Below are 15985 nucleotides of genomic sequence, written 5' to 3'. Positions count from 1 at the left end.
GTGTGGGGCGGGGGCAGCCGGTGCTGTTTATATTTTACGACTCAAGTTTCATTTATTAGGTAGAGCCCTCTTCTTGGTTCTTTCGGTAAAGTCACGTAGAATGGAAATAGTAAAATAATAAAAATAAAACATTATAAAATTACTTTATTGTGTTTTATTTGTCGTTATTTTATTATTTCCATTCTACGTGACTTTACCGAAAGATTAAAAATTACAAAAATTATTTTATTTGATCGTGTTTTATTTTTATTATTTTATTGTTTCCATTCTACGTGACTTTACCGAAAGGAATAAAAAGTTTTTTTATTATTATTTAATTGTGTTGTATTTTTATTATTTTATTATTTCCATTCTACGTGACTTTACCGAAAGAACCAAGAAGATGAATCCCTGCAGTCACGAAAGCTTTACATCGAGGTATAGCCCTGTGAGCCATTCGACTCTTGAATCGGGTGCAACCGCAACAAACAAAGAAACAAAAACATGAACAACTCGGAGAAAGGTTACAGCTCCGCCGGTATAAACCGCCAAGTACACTAAACAGAGTCAGGGATTTATGCTGTTTGTGTTTGGCATTGCTGGCGCATGGGCTCGCAGGCTACGAGTCACGTCTGATGCTGCTGCTGCTGGTGGGTAGCGTAGCGGTTAGTGCGCTGTGCTACGAACCCGGCCACCGGGTTCGTAGCACACTAGTTGGCGTGGCTTGGATTGGATGTTTTGGTGTAAAAGGAATATTCATGCATCAGTATCGACAAGGGGTCGAGAACCAATGGTCCACTGGCCGTACCTAGCCTGCTATTCGGTATTTATATTTTGCCCGTGGCCACATTATGTCTACCACTTGGAAACAATGTTTATCCGTGACTTGAAGCATCTTAACCTCACCAATTGGGTACTAGAGGGGACTATCTTTGACCTGGCTACTTCTGTGTGTGTGTCTGCGCGTGCAGTCACCCTACGTAAGATGGCCGACACGGAGCACCCCCTCTACCTGAGGCTGATGTCAGGCCCCGACTGTGACGCCATGCGCTTCCTGCTCAAGGAGAACTTCAGCGAGGACGTTGAGGTGAGGCCAGAGGTCGCACACGGGTTTTGATTCCTTACCTGTACCCGGCCGCACCAGGGTCGCAAACGGGTACCCGTACCCGTACCCTACCCGTACCCGGTCGGGTAGGGTACGGGTATCGGGTACCTGATTGCGACCTCTGGGATGAAGCCTTGTTGCAGGCGTGGGTGGGTTGATTCTAGGAACTTGAATTGTGAGAAGAGGCAAGACGTTGGGAAATGAGTGACAAATGGTGACTCACCAGTGACTCACGGCCTACCCGTACCCGGCCGCACCAGGGTCGCAAACGGGTACCCGTACCCGGCCGGGTAGCCGGGTATCGGGTAGGGTACGGGTATCGGGTACCTGATTGCAACCTCTGGGATAAAGCCATGTTGCAGGCGCGGGTGGGTTGATTCTAGGAACTTAAATTGTGAGAAGAGACAAGACGTTGGGAAATGAGTGACAAACGGTGACTCACCAATGACTCACGGTCTACCCGTACCCGGCCGCACCAGGGTCGCAAACGGCTACCCGTACCCGGTAGCCGGGTATCGGGTAGGGTTTTGGCGTCATCTGGTCGAACACCATATGAGACTAGGCTCTAAAGAAAGCTGTCTCTGGTGTGGACCAATCAGTTTCAAAGACAATGCATAAATTATCAGAGTATTGTTTTTGTTTGCATTTGACTGCAAGTATTGTGGTTAATGTAAACATGATTCCTTGCTAAAGGTGTCAGTTTTGTTGCCAGAATAAAGGGGAAAAACCCTATTAGTGGAGTCATTTACTTTTTACCAATGAGGAGGACTTCAGTTTTGGTGACGTCTTAGCCCCGTGTTTCATGATGCCTATGTTGTTTAGCACGATATCCGACGTTCTGCTCCACATTCTGGGGGTTTCTTTGATCTTGTTAGCTCCTGAAGATGGTCCCAACTCTCGGAGCAAAACGTCGGACATCGTGCCAAACAACACAGCGGTACAACCCGAAAACGGTTCAGAGGGCCTGTGCAACACATCCACAAAAACCTGTTGTAGTAACTATTGGTGACGTTTTGCTCCTATAATCTCTTCAGCTAATTGAGTGGACATTCTTGTGCCTGCATGTGTGTGTGTGCGTGTGTGCGTGTGTGTGTGTGCGCGTGCATGTGTGTGCGTGTGTGTGTGTGCGTGCGTGCGTGTGTGTGTGTGCGTGTGTGTGTGTGTGCATGTGCGTGTGCGCGTGTGCGTGTGAACGAGCAGTGGGATGCCTTCAGCCTTCCTGAGCTGCACAACTTCCTCAGAATCCTCGACAAGGAGGAGCGGAAACACGCCGAGGTTGTCAACCGCAATTACGCGCGCTACCGGGACCGTCTACGCACCGCCCTGGTAGACAAGTTGCCCACCTAGGCGGGGGGGGGGGGCCGCCCCCCACCCACGCGCCCCCCACCCACGCGCCCCCCACCCACGCGCCCCCCTTCCACCGCCATCATCGTCCCACACCGGCCTCGATCATCCGCGCTTCACGTCAGCCGAGGAGAGCGACGTTCAATTGAGTGGCCGTGTAGCTCCCGGCGGTCACCGATTCTGAGCCGTTCGAATGTTCTCGGGTCTCAGCCACTCGACTGCGACTCTGCCGGTGTTTTCAAGCGTCGCTAATCGATTGCCTCGTCCCCGTTACCAATGACGGCACCGAAAAAAATCACTTAATTTGGTTCTGCTGATTTAGGTTACTTCTTAGCTCTGGGAATTAAAATATCGGTTTGAATTTATTCATAATCAACGTTTTTGGGTTTAGATCGCGTTATTTATAAATGTGTCGTAACCCTCCACCACCCGACACGGCCAATCAGTAAAAAAGTGTCACGTTGACAAAGACAAATAGTTCACTGCTTTAGCCCACCGGTGTGTTGAAGCCACAACATTTACAATTTGAGTAGTACGACGTTTCGCTGGTAATTGCATCCAGCATCATCGGGCAATTCGCCAGAATGGTGAACACATTTATAAATAACGCGATCTAAACCCAAAAACGTTGATTATGAATAACATTGGTCGCGAAAGCCTACGTGTTAAATTGAATTTAGTCGTACGACGGACCTCGCGCTCGTTTGCGGAGAGTGTGTGTGTGTGTGTGGGAAGTGCTGCCCTCTACTGTATGGGCCAGAGGTCATTTGAAGGATGTCAGAGGTGGCTCTGCGGGCCGTCCCCTGACACGGGGCGGGTTGCACTCTGCTCTGGGTGAGAGGTCCCAGTGGAGATCTGGTCGATGGTGACTTGACTGACGGTTGCACAATCGGGATAACATTTGGGGGGGCGGGGGGGGAATTGCAAGCATCGTGAGAGGAGACAACAACAACAACATAACAAAGGAGCGGTCAACAAGGGTCAACGTGGAAGGTGGAGTCTTTGCGAAAGACAACTCCGCAGTTCAAGTTCATTTCAAGTTCATTTATTAGGTATAGCCCTGTGAGCCATTCGGCTCTTGAATCGGGTGCAACCGCAACAAACAAAAAACAAAAACATGAACAAGAAAACATCTTAAAGTGAATATGTGACTATGTGCAAACATAAAATCCAAAAGAAGACAGCTAAATATTGCAGAAAAGACACCGTACACCAACGCTGTGTGCAAAAATCCCAGTGGGATGTAAGTCAAACAACAACAACCACAAGACAACTTGGATTAAGGCCATCAGTCTTACTCCGTACTACAACAAACAAACATGGCCAAACCAATAAACTTTTCGAAATCACCAAAATAAGGCCATGAAAGCAATGAAAGCAGTGTGTGGGATGTGTGGACTCGGAAGCGCGGGGTTGTGATTTTGGTTGAGCGATCAAACTGGCGTAGGCGTAGATTGTGATGAGCAGGGCTTAACTTTCGATTTAAAGCTTTCGTGACTGCAGGGATTCATCTTCTTGGTTCTTTCGGTAAAGTCACTTTACTGAAAGAACCAAGAAGGGGGCTTAACTTATCAATGAGTGGTTTCCCAGGCCACACTGGTGGACTGGAGTAGATGGCTCGTTGTAATTGTTGTTGTCAGCCTGTTGTGCAAATGCTTCCTACTATTTTTAAATCCTTTATATTAAGTTCACTTGCTTGCTTGCTTGCGCGCTTACGACCGTGCAAATCTTTCGGTCGTTTTTTAACCCACTTCCCGTGATCCAATCGAGCTGATATTTTGCACACAGACTCGTTGTGCAACGCAATTTCTTTTCGTGAAAAATTTTTTCCTAAATTTTACACTGTTTAGGGAAAACAAATTAAATATTGAATTACTAATTGCTTAATACTGGCAGACAATCATCTGATCCATAGGTGGCAGCCGTCTCAAGCCAGAGGACGAGAGGACTCTAGCCGCCACGCATATAAAGGATTTATAGTGAAAAACTTTGTTTTTACGGGTTATACTTATTAAATCCTTTATATTAAGTTCACTTGCTTGCTTGCTTGCGCGCTTACGACCGTGCAAATCTTTCGGTCGTTTTTTAACCCACTTCCCGTGATCCAATCGAGCTGACATTTTGCACACAGACTCGTTGTGCGTGACAATTTCTTTTCGTGAAAATTTTTTTCCTAAATTTTACACTTTTTAGGAAAAAATAAATTATATTTAATTACCAATTGCTTAATGGTGGCAGGCAATCATCTGACCCATAGGTGGCAGCCATCTCAAGCCAGAGGACGAGAGGACTCTAGCCGCCACGCATATAAAGGATTTAGAGTGAAAAACGTTGTTTTTACAGGTTAATTTTTCTTTCATTACTTCCCTTGGTTTCTCCTGTCCAATAGTCGCCTCCCAAACTGCGTCGTCCCACCGCTGACATCTCCTCCGCTGACTTTGTCTGCGTCTCTTCCCTTGTCCGTCTCCAGTCCGCGGTTGAGTTTCTTTATCGTCTCTCATCAGTTTCTCATAATGTGTCCTGCCCGTTTGCAATCGATTCATGATGCTTTCGATAACGGCATAGGCAAACTGTTATTTTTCTTATTTCTTAATTTCTGAATACATTTATTTCCCTTATTTCCATGGAAAACTTCCATGACTGGTAGCCATAGTCGTAGTGAGATGTATACATGATGTGGTGGTAATAATAGGGTTTTTTCACTTTTTTCTGGCAACAAAACTGACACCTTTTAACAAGGATTCATGTCTGCATTAACCACAATAGCTTGCAGTCAAAATGCAAACAAAAAACACACTATGATAATACTTGGCACAGGAGGTCTAATGATGTAGATGCTCACCCCGAGCCCTCATTACTTGATAGTGCAGCATTGTATTTGAGCTGTACGCCTTTTGGCGTCCTCTGGTCGAGCACCAATTGGGTCAAGGCTCAAAAGAAAGCTGTCTCTGGTGTGGACCAATCAGTTTCAAGGACTGCATATATTACACTGGTCAACACACTTTTTCTGGCATAAGGTATTCCAACGGTTTTAATGTAATTTTGGGGTGCTGATTCCAAATCTGGCATCAGTTTTGAGATATCAAATATTGCATTTTCAATAAAAACTGCAGAAGAAAAATATTAAATAAATGTGGATATCTACATAAAATGATGTTATAAACACACTATCCTAAAAATACAGCACCATATTTTAACACTAAAGCAGTCACTGACTCGCAACAACTTGCAATCATAAGTGAGAGAGTTAATTTCGGGTAAAATCAATGAAAATGGGGTATGCCGATAGCATAAAAATGAGATGTGATAGAGCAAATCTGAGATCAGATTTGGAATCAGCACCCTGAAATTAGTCTAAAACAGCTGCAAAAGTCCAGGTCAGAAAAAAAATGTTTTTTTTTTATTGACCAGTGTTATCATAGTGTGTTTTTTGTTTGCATTTTGACTGCAAGTATTGTGGTTAATGCAGACATGAATCCTCGTAAAAAGGTTTCAGTTTTGTTGCCAGAAAAAAGGGGGAAAACCCTATTATTATATTTTGGTGCTGGCAAAGGAGGTCTAATGATGTAGGATGTGGTGGTGGCTGCTTGTAGAATTATTTTCTGGGTTGCTAACCAGACAGGATCCGGCTGAAATTGCTGAGCGATCAAGCTTGGTGTTGACATCGATTGTGATGACCGGGGCTTAATTTCTCAAATGAATATTTTTCTAGGCCACTGGTAAACTGGAATTGATTGTGATGCCCATAGTCTCAAGTCCTTCGCCACAGTCGTGGTCACTCACTTGCACTAACACGTGTTGTTTTTGTGAATGGTTGGGGCAGGAACATGAGAGATCATCTTCTTGGTTCTTTCGGTAGAGTCACGTAGAAGGGAAATAATAAATTATAAAAATAAAACATAATAAAATAATTCTCACGACGTTTCATTCAGACGCTGTCTTTCCGACAGCCCTGTTCTTCACCTGAGGACGGCTGCTTGCGTTGTGGCCGAAACGTCGTGAGAATTGTATTTTATGATGTATTATTTTTATTATTTTATTATGATGAATCCCTGCAGTCACGAAAGAAGCTTTAAATCGATGCATGAGAGATGGCGAAGGGTCAGGGAGGTCTCCCATCAAGAGGTGGATAGCTCATGACCGGTGATGTCGTGAGTCAGAATTGTTACATGCTGAGTTTTTGTTTCGCTCTTCCCTAGTTTAATGTGATTTAAATCGAGTTGGTTGGCTACATGTTACGGTGGCACTCCTATCGCTCGCTCGCTTGACTGTTGTGAATTTCTCCAACTGTGAATTAAGCACGTGAATTTTTACAACTCCTTAAAACCTCTGAATTGAGTTTTCCCTCAACATTTTGGCTGGAGGTCAGCTAAGGTGCAATGGTGACCACTTCTTATTCCCATATTACATTGGCACATCCGAGCAAACCCATCAGAGGGCCTTAAACGTCGTTGTTTTATTCCGCGCTGGATATTTGCCAAGCCCTGTCAGATCTAAATCATGAAACTCTGGCCTCGAATTTCTTTTGAATCTCATCTCACTCAGGGGCCATGCAGGGTCAGCCAGCGGACTAGTTAATCATTTCCAGTACATAATGCGTTGCCAAGACCAGTACACGGATTTTGCAGTTTGGCAAAGAAAAAACCTGGTGCCTACCAGAGCCGTGCCGGAATGGCTCGCTATGCCCCAGCACAGCAGCCCGGTTGTGCAGTGGAAAATAAGTATAACCCGTAAAAACAAAGTTTTTAACTCTAAATCCTTTATATGCGTGGCGGCTAGAGTCCTCTCGTCCTCTGACTTGAGATGGCTGCCACCTATGGGTCAGATGATTGTCTGCAGTATTAAACAATTGGTAATTAAATATTTAATTTGTTTTCCCTAAACAGTGTAAAATTTTGGAAAAAAAATTTCACGAACATTCATTGTCTCGCACAACGAGTCTGTGTGCAAAATGTCAGCTCGATTGGATCACGGAAAGTGGGTTAAAAAACGACCAAAAGGTTTGCACGGTCGTAAGCGCGCAAGCAAGCACGCAAGCAAGCAAGCGAACTTAATATAAAGGATTTAAAAACGAGGTCTTAAACTTAACGTTTTATTTGAATTTAGCAGGTCAAACCCACTGAGCTATTTAGCTCGTATTCAGAATGGACACCTCTTAGAAGTGATTCTAGATTTTGGAGCTTTCGTGACTGCAAGGATTCATAGTCTTAGTTCTTTCGGTAAAATCACGTAGGTAAAAAATGAAATTAAAATAAGTGGCTTATCACGTGGAAAAGTTACAGCAGCCAGACACTTTAAACTCACGTTTCTAAATGTGGAGGCGAAAACAAACTGGAGGTCCCGGAGAGTGTTAATGGCTTGCGAGCGTGAAAACCGAACTGTGCCACTGCACGTGTCCAGTGTGAATAGTGTGAACTTTGTAAATGTCTTCATAACAAAGGTTTTTGGGTCAGATTGCGTTATTTATAAATGTGTCGTAACCCTCCACCACCCGACACGGCCAAACAGTAAAAAAAATGTGTCACGTTTTCAAAGGACAATTAATTAATTAAAAAGGTGCCACGTTTTCAAAGGATAAATTAATTAATTAAAAAATGTGCCACGTTTTCAAAGGACAATTAATTAATTAAAAATGTGTCACGTTTTCAAAGGACAATTAATTAATCTAAAATGTGCCACGTTTTCAAAGGACAATTCATTAATTTAAAATGTGTCACGTTTTCAAAGGACAATTAATTAATTTAAAATGTGTCACGTTTTCAAAGGACAATTCATTAATTTAAAATGTGCCACGTTTTCAAAGGACAATTCATTAATTTAAAATGTGTCACGTTTTCAAAGGACAATTAATTAATTTAAAATGTGCCACGTTTTCAAAGGACAATTCATTAATTTAAAAATGTGTCACGTTTTCAAAGGATAAATTAATTAATTTGTCCTTTGAAAACGTGACACATTTTTTTACTGTTTGGCCGTGTCGGGTGGTGGAGGGTTACGACACATTTATAAATAACGCGATCTGACCCAAAAACCTTGATTATGAATAATATTGGTCGCGAAAGCCTGCCACGTGTTATATTTGTAAATGTCTGTACGCAAGTGCCGGAGATGCGTCCGTGCAGGTCTGTGCCTTATTACTGTAGTGACCTCGCTAGAGCATTAACGACTTGCCTCTTCCCCCCCATGATTTGACACGTCATAATTCAAGGTGCCAATTCCATTACCTTATTCTCCGGGGATGAGAAAGCTTCCCCCCCCCCCACCCCTCCTGTATTTTAATAGGTGTGTGTGTACGCGTGAACAGATTAGTATAATAATTTTTTTTAACCCTTCTATCTGGCAACAAAACTGACACCTTTTTTACAAGGAGCCATGTTTACATAGACCACAATACCTGCAGTCATAATGCAAACAAAAACATAACTCTGATAATGTGCACTGTCCTTGAAGTTGATTGGTCCACACCCATTATGACTGCAGGTATTGTGGTCTATGTAAACATGACTCCTTGTAAAAAAGGTGTCAGTTTTGTTGCCAGATAGAAGGGTAAAAAAACAATGATCATATTTTTACTGGCAAATGAGGTTCCAATGGTGTAAAAGATTAGTATAACTTTATTGACACAGGGCTTTGGTTTAACAGGCTTTTTATTTTCTTAACGCGTTTAAACCGCAGAATATGGTTATTAATGTGCCCCTTGTAATGATTTCAAATCGGGGGTGTAACGATGGCGCAATGGTTAGTGCTCTGTGTTAAGTACCCCTTAACCTGAGTTTGATTTCAGGCCGTGACTGACTACAGTGACTAGTCATTTAAACAAATATACACGTCTCTCTCGCTTTGTGCCATGTCTTTTCTAAAATAAGTTGGCGATCATGGCGTTTCATTCAGTTCTGTTGATGATAACAGGTCCCTGCGGGGTGGGCTGGTAGGAACGAACAAATGAATGGCTATAATAAAATGAAATGGCGGGGGTACGATACGAAGGGAGAGTTTGAGGCCTAGTTCTAGGCTTTAGGCCTAGCTGTAGGCTTTAGGCCGCTGTGAGTTAATTTTTAATTAAAATGTTTTAATTAAAAACTATCTCAGGGAATTATAAGGGAATGTTACACTTGTTAAGCCAGGAAAGCCTCACTGAGTCTAAAGGTTTTTGTAGGGTCCTGCCAAGTGTTTGCAGTAGGGGGCGATGTTGCTACACCTAATTGGACATCGGACGGACGGACGATATAATCTATTGTAGGCTGGTTCACTTCGTTCCTACCAGTATTACTCAAGACCTTTGCCTTAGATACTCCTCCCAATTGCATACAATTGTTGAAATGGCTTCGAGCAAATGCGTTCACTGCTTTGCCTGGCTTTGCCTGCCTCGAAACGTCCCAGTCAAAACACTGCATTCGATCTCTTGCTCTCTCATTCCATGTCCAAGAAATCCAACTGATCTTTCTCGAAGTATTAGCAGTTTTCTTTTTGTACCTGCTATCCGTTTATTCGTGTACATTTTAAAACTATTCTATAGAACCGCATTTCCGTTGCTTCTCGTTTGAAGGTTCTTTGTAATTGTCCAGTTTTCACATGCGTACAGGCGAACATAACATTTGCAACACTGCAGTATTCCAATTCTCGTCATTAGTCACTTATGTGATTCTAGATTTGAAGCTTTCCTGACTGCAAGTATTCATATTTTTAGTTTTTTCGGTAAAGTCACGTAGGTAAAAATTTTTAATTAATAAAAGTAAAATAAAAGAAAACATTTACTTGATACAGCAATCGGGCTGTGAGGGTTTCCACCTGAAGACGGAAGCTTGTGTTGCCTCCGAAACGTCGTGATTTTTATTCTATTTTACTTTTATTAATTTAACATTTTTACCTATGTGACTTTACCGAAAAAACCTAAAAATACTTATTTGATTTTCAAAAAATAAAATAGATCCCCATTTTCTGACATGTATATTTTTAGGCCAGTGCTATTCTCCTGGTTATCTCTGTGACGCACATTTTTCCATCGACTGTTATCATGTTACCTGAAGAGGGTCATCATGCTCCACCCGCTCCGTGTTGGGGTCACTGACTCGTAATTGACAGTCGTGTTGTGATTGTATTCCTTGATCTGACCATACATCCTGAGGTTTCTTTTTTACATTTGATTATAAAACATGTCCTTTGACATTCTTTTATCAAGATTATGCTGTTTAATACAATAACACATTCCTCCCGCGGAGGGAGCTGGTAGGAACGTTGGGTTGCTCGGTCAATGGCCTGCAGGGTCAACGGCGGCGTGGTGTATTCCGCAAATATGCCCGACTGTGAGGGCGGGCACAAGCCGGCGTGAGTAGGTTAAACGTTGAGTTTTATAAGGGCACCACGGGGTGACCAGCCCCTCCCCACCCAGCCCCACCCCACCCACCCCTCTCCACCCAGCCCCTCCCCACCCAGCCCCTCCCTGCACGACGGACGGACGGACACAATAATCCCCTGTGGGCTGGTGGAACCAGGAGGTTCCTACCAGTATCATTGCATTTCTCAGGTTAGTTATGTTTTATGACGTCACGCGAATTTGGATGATTTTTTACCCCCCCCCCACTTTGTCACACGACGTCACAAAAAGTCAGACCCCCCCTGAAAAATGACGTCACAAAGCTCTGCCCCCCCTCAAATTGTTTTTAAACATGCTTCAAATCGCTTTAAACTATTGTAATTGTAGTATTTAATGTGGCGCTGCACTCTGATGTTGTAGGAGAAAACATTTATGAAAAAGTCTATTTCATTAAATAGAGCGTGTTGTCTATATTTATTTAAAGTTGCGCATTTTGATGTGACGTCATATTTCTACCCCCCCCCCCCCATCGTCACAAATGTCTGACCCCCCCCCCCCTCCCCAGGTGCGTGACGTCATTTATGGACGGCCCCAAAGGGCTTGCACATGTACATATTTATTAATATAAATGCGTGCGTTTTATACCGCAGTGGTGTTGCTGCTTTCTCACGACCTGGTTATTTGAATTCGTTGCGTTTGAGAATAAATTTGCTCACCCGCACAACTTGGAGCGCAGTGTGGTTTGGTGCCTTGGCGTTTGTGTACCAGAGGTCGCAACCGGGTACCCGATACCCGTACCCTACCCGATACCCGGCTACCCGTACCCGGCCGGGTACGGGTACCCGTTTGCGACCCTGGTGCGGCCGGGTACGGGTAAGGAATCAAAACCCGTGTGCGACCTCTGTTGTGTACCCACCATCGATGTTGGATGTTGTGCATTCGTGATGAACTGTAGCGCCTCTGCATGGTGACTGCAGATTTGTGCTGTAAACTCATTCTATGCAACCCCTGATACTGGTAGGAACCTCCTGGTTCCACCAGCCCACAGGGGATTATTGTGTTCGTCCGTCCGTCGTGAAGGGAGGGGCTGGGTGGGGAGGGAGGGGCTGGGTGGGGGGTGGGAGGGGAGGGTGGGGCTGGGTGGGGAGGGAAGGGTGGGGAGGGGCTGGGCTGGGTGGGGAAAGGCTGGGTGGGGAGGGTGGGGCTGGGTGGGGGGTGGGGGCTGGGTGGGGAGGGGCTGGTCACCCCGTGGTGCCCTTATAAAACTCAACGTTTAACCTACTCACGCCGGCTTGTGCCCGCCCTCACAGTCGGGCATATTTGCGGAATACACCACGCCGCCGTTGACCCTGGCCATTGACCGAGCAACCCAACGTTCCTACCAGCTCCCTCCGCAGGATAATGTGTTCAGTGCCCTCCTTATCGCAGACCAACTCAGACCTTATTGGTCACCACGTGCCCTTATACATCTCAACGTTCACCTTATAAAGTCCCCATCATCACAAGGAAGAAACACAAACACAGAGAAATCGTTTTGCCCCTATTTAATTGGCTGTCCGCCGCATAGGACCTGTACAAGAATACGGCTAAACCGTATGGGTTGACAGGTATGGGTGTACGAATCGATAAGAGGACAAAGCGATTATCCCGCACGTAGAGCTGGGATGTTTGATTATTTCATCAATTCTACTCAGCCGATTATCGGTTCATTTTCCTCGACCAAACACGATTTTATGGGTGGGGGAAAAGTCGTCCCTATTAGGTCGCACGCGTGCCGCTGGACATTGCACTCACGTGCAGTTCACACCTGTTCCGCTATGGGTCCGTCCATAAATGACGTCACGCACCTAGGTGGGGGGAGGGGGTCAGACATTTGTGACGATGTGTGACGAGGGGAGTTTGAGAAATGTGACGTCGCATCAAAATGCGCAACTTTAAATAAATATAGACAACGCGTTCTACTTAATTAAATTTATGTTTTAATAAATTTCGATTTAAAGCTTTCGTGACTGCAGGGATTCATCTTTTTGGTTCTTTCGGTAAAGTCACGTAGAAGGGAAATAATACATGTTTTCTCCTACAACATCAGAGTGCAGCGCCACATTGAATACGCACTACAATGACAATAGTTTAAAGCGATTTGAAGCATGTTTTATTTTTTGGGGGGGGGGGGGGGCAGAGCTATGTGACGTCATATTCGAAGGGAGGGGGTCAGACTTTTTGGTGACGCCGTGTGACGAAGGGGGGGGGGGGTCAAAACTCGTCCAAAATCGCGTGACGTTATTTATGACGGCCCCTATTGCGAGATATTCTTCTCCCCACGGAATCTCTCTTCCCCAAGTGTTTTCGTGCATTCGAGGCCGCTGTGCGCGTGCCCCCAGCATGCACCGCACGGCGGCGCTGTTTCAAAGGTCGAGACCCAAAACATTTCATTGTTTTTTGTTTTCATAACTTTGTGGGTTGGTGGTTTACGTTGTGGAGTAGCGAAGCACCATACATTGTACTGTACTTCTGTGCTCCCCCTGACTTCACCAACCCGCACTGACCAGCGTGGTGAAGTATGGTCAAAACGCATAGCCCCGCACCCCCACCACGACCCCAACAGCGCGGAAAGATCCTCTCATCCAGCAGTGGAGTGACAAAGAGGGCTGTGGGTGACACCGACTTAGCAAATGCCTTAATGACCATATTTAACACGTAGCAGGCTTTCGCGACCAATATTATTCATAATCAACGTTTTTGGGTTTAGATCGCGTTATTTATAAATGTGTCGTAACCCTCCACCACCCGACACGGCCAATCAGCAAAAAAGTGTCACGTTGACAAAAGACAAAATAGTTCACTGCTTTAGCCCCACACCGGTGCAGTGTTGAAGCGTGAAACCACAACATTTACAATTTTTGAGTACAACAATGTTGTGGTTTCACGCTTCAACACACCGGTGGGCTAAAGCAGTGAACTATTTTGTCTTTTGTCAACGTGACACTTTTTTGCTGATTGGTCGTGTCGAGTGGTGGAGGGTTACGACACATTTATAAATAACGCGATCTAAACCCAAAAACGTTGATTATGAATAATAACCATATTGTCTGGATTAGAAAAGATGCAATTGTTTTGCCCCCCCCCCCCACCTCCTTTGTAATATACAGCAAGAGTTGGGGGGGGGGGCTGCGTCTTATAATCCGGTATCTGTGTGTGTGTGTGGCAGGCTGCGTGAACCTATTGGCACAACAGGTCTGCCTTCTCGACAGACCTGTTCTCCACCTGAAGACGGCTGCTTGCGTTGTGGCCGAAACGTCGTGAGAATTGTATTTTATCATGTTTTATTTTTATTATTTTATTATTTCCCTTCTACGTGATGACTTTACCGAAAGAACCAAGAAGATGAATCCCTGCAGTCACGAAAGAAGCTTTAAATCGAAACTATTGGCACAAATTTGGAGGTTGCGTTTTCATTTTCAGGAACGGGAATCATGATCCGGATGATGCAGCCGCGGCGCGTTGCGCTTGCGAGATATGTCCCACACAACCCCTTCCACAGTCGTAGTTCAGTAGTGGCTTTGGGGCCGTCCATAAATGACGTCACGCGATTTTGGACGATTTTTGACCACCCCCCCCCCCCCCCTTCGTCACACGGCGTCACAAAAAGTCAGACCCCCCCCTCCTCCTCAAATATGACGTCACAAAGCTCTGCCCCCCCCCCCCCCCCCTAAAAGAATAAAACAAGCTTCAAATCGCTTTAAACTATTGTCATTGTAGTGCGTATTTAATGTGGCGCTGCACTCTGATGTTGTAGAAGATAACATTAAAAAGTCGATTTAATTAAGTAGAACGTGTTGTCTATATGTTTAGGTTTTTTCGGTAAAGTCACGTAGGTAAAAACATTAAAAAGTAAAATAAAATAAAAATAAAAATCACGTTTCGGAGGCAACACAAGCTTCCGTCTTCAGGTGGTACCGTTACTTTTTAATGTTTTTACCTACGTGACTTTACCGAAAAAACCTAAGAATAGGAATCATTGCAGTCACGAAAGCTTCAAATCTAGAATTGTCTATATTTATTTAAAGTTGCGCATTTTTACGTGACGTCACATTTCTCAACCCCCCCCCCCACCCTCGTCACACATCGTCACAAATGTCTGACCCCCCCACCCCACCCCAGGTGCGTGACGTCATTTATGGACGCCCCCTTATGTGGTGAGACAGAACCGTGGTTCGCGTCCACTGTAGCCGATTGTTTAGGGCAGCGGTCCCAACCTTTTTGGCACCAGGGACCGATTCCGTGGCAGACAATGTTTTTCACGGACCGGGGGTGGGAGCAGGTGGGGGGTCATCATTGGGTCTTTCCCCCGTATTCAAAGAAGCTCTCCAGCAACGTTTGTTTTCTACTCATGTTGGCTACTAGGGGTTAGCAGCTTGTGGGATCACCAACACCGTGACTGAGACGAGTGCGCAGTGCGTGAGAGAGGCGCGGATGGAAGTGATGAATCATAAAACAACGGGGGCGGGTTCCACGCGCGGACTCACCGCTATCACCTCCTGCTGCTGCGCGGCCCGGTTCCTAGCAGGAGGTCGTGGGTTCCATCCCGACCCTGACGCCTGCTGCTGCTGTATATTTGGAGTTTGTGTGTCTCTCATCATCATCATCACGGTGGCTAGGAGATGGTAACTGCCTCGCCTGGTATACAGGAGGTCGTGGGTTCGATCCCGACCCTGACGCCTGCTGCTGTATATTTTGAGTTTGCGTCTCTCTCATCATCATCATCATCACGGTGGCTCGGAGATGTTAACTACCTCGCCTGGTGTACAGGAGGTCGTGGGTTCGATCCCGACCCTGACGCCTGCTGCTGCTGTATATTTGGAGTTTGTGTGTCTCTCATCATCATCATCACGGTGGCTAGGAGATGGTAACTGCCTCGCCTGGTATACAGGAGGTCGTGGGTTCGATCCCGACCCTGACGCCTGCTGCTGTATATTTTGAGTTTGCGTCTCTCTCATCATCATCATCATCACGGTGGCTCGGAGATGTTAACTACCTCGCCTGGTATGCAGGAGGTCGTGGGTTCCATCCCGACCCTGACGCCTGCTGCTGCTGTATATTTGGAGTTTGTGTGTCTCTCATCATCATCATCACGGTGGCTAGGAGATGGTAACTGCCTCGCCTGGTATACAGGAGGTCGTGGGTTCGATCCCGACCCTGACGCCTGCTGCTGTATATTTTGAGTTTGCGTCTCTCTCATCATC

General features: G+C 45.3%; 1 protein-coding gene across 2 annotated transcripts in view; it reads left to right on the top strand.

Annotated features, from left to right (window-relative positions):
- LOC133355479 (ras association domain-containing protein 1-like) overlaps positions 1 to 4436 on the top strand; it is a 28679-nt gene extending 24243 nt beyond the window's left edge. For both annotated transcript variants that reach the window (XM_061572796.1, XM_061572795.1), the window contains exons 4-5: positions 951 to 1066; positions 2285 to 4436. In XM_061572796.1, the coding sequence (XP_061428780.1) occupies positions 951 to 1066; positions 2285 to 2431 (263 nt within the window). In that variant the 3' untranslated portion in view covers positions 2432 to 4436. The remainder of the gene's footprint in view (positions 1 to 950; positions 1067 to 2284) is intronic.
- The last annotated feature ends 11549 nt before the right edge of the window (positions 4437 to 15985 follow it).

The sequence above is a fragment of the Lethenteron reissneri genome, chromosome 51, assembly GCF_015708825.2.
Source record: "Lethenteron reissneri isolate LAM-NWPU_2019-01 chromosome 51, ASM1570882v1, whole genome shotgun sequence".
Lineage (NCBI taxonomy): Eukaryota > Metazoa > Chordata > Hyperoartia > Petromyzontiformes > Petromyzontidae > Lethenteron > Lethenteron reissneri.
The sequence above is the reverse complement of the archived record's forward strand: the minus strand, read 5'-3'. Positions and strand labels throughout refer to the sequence as shown.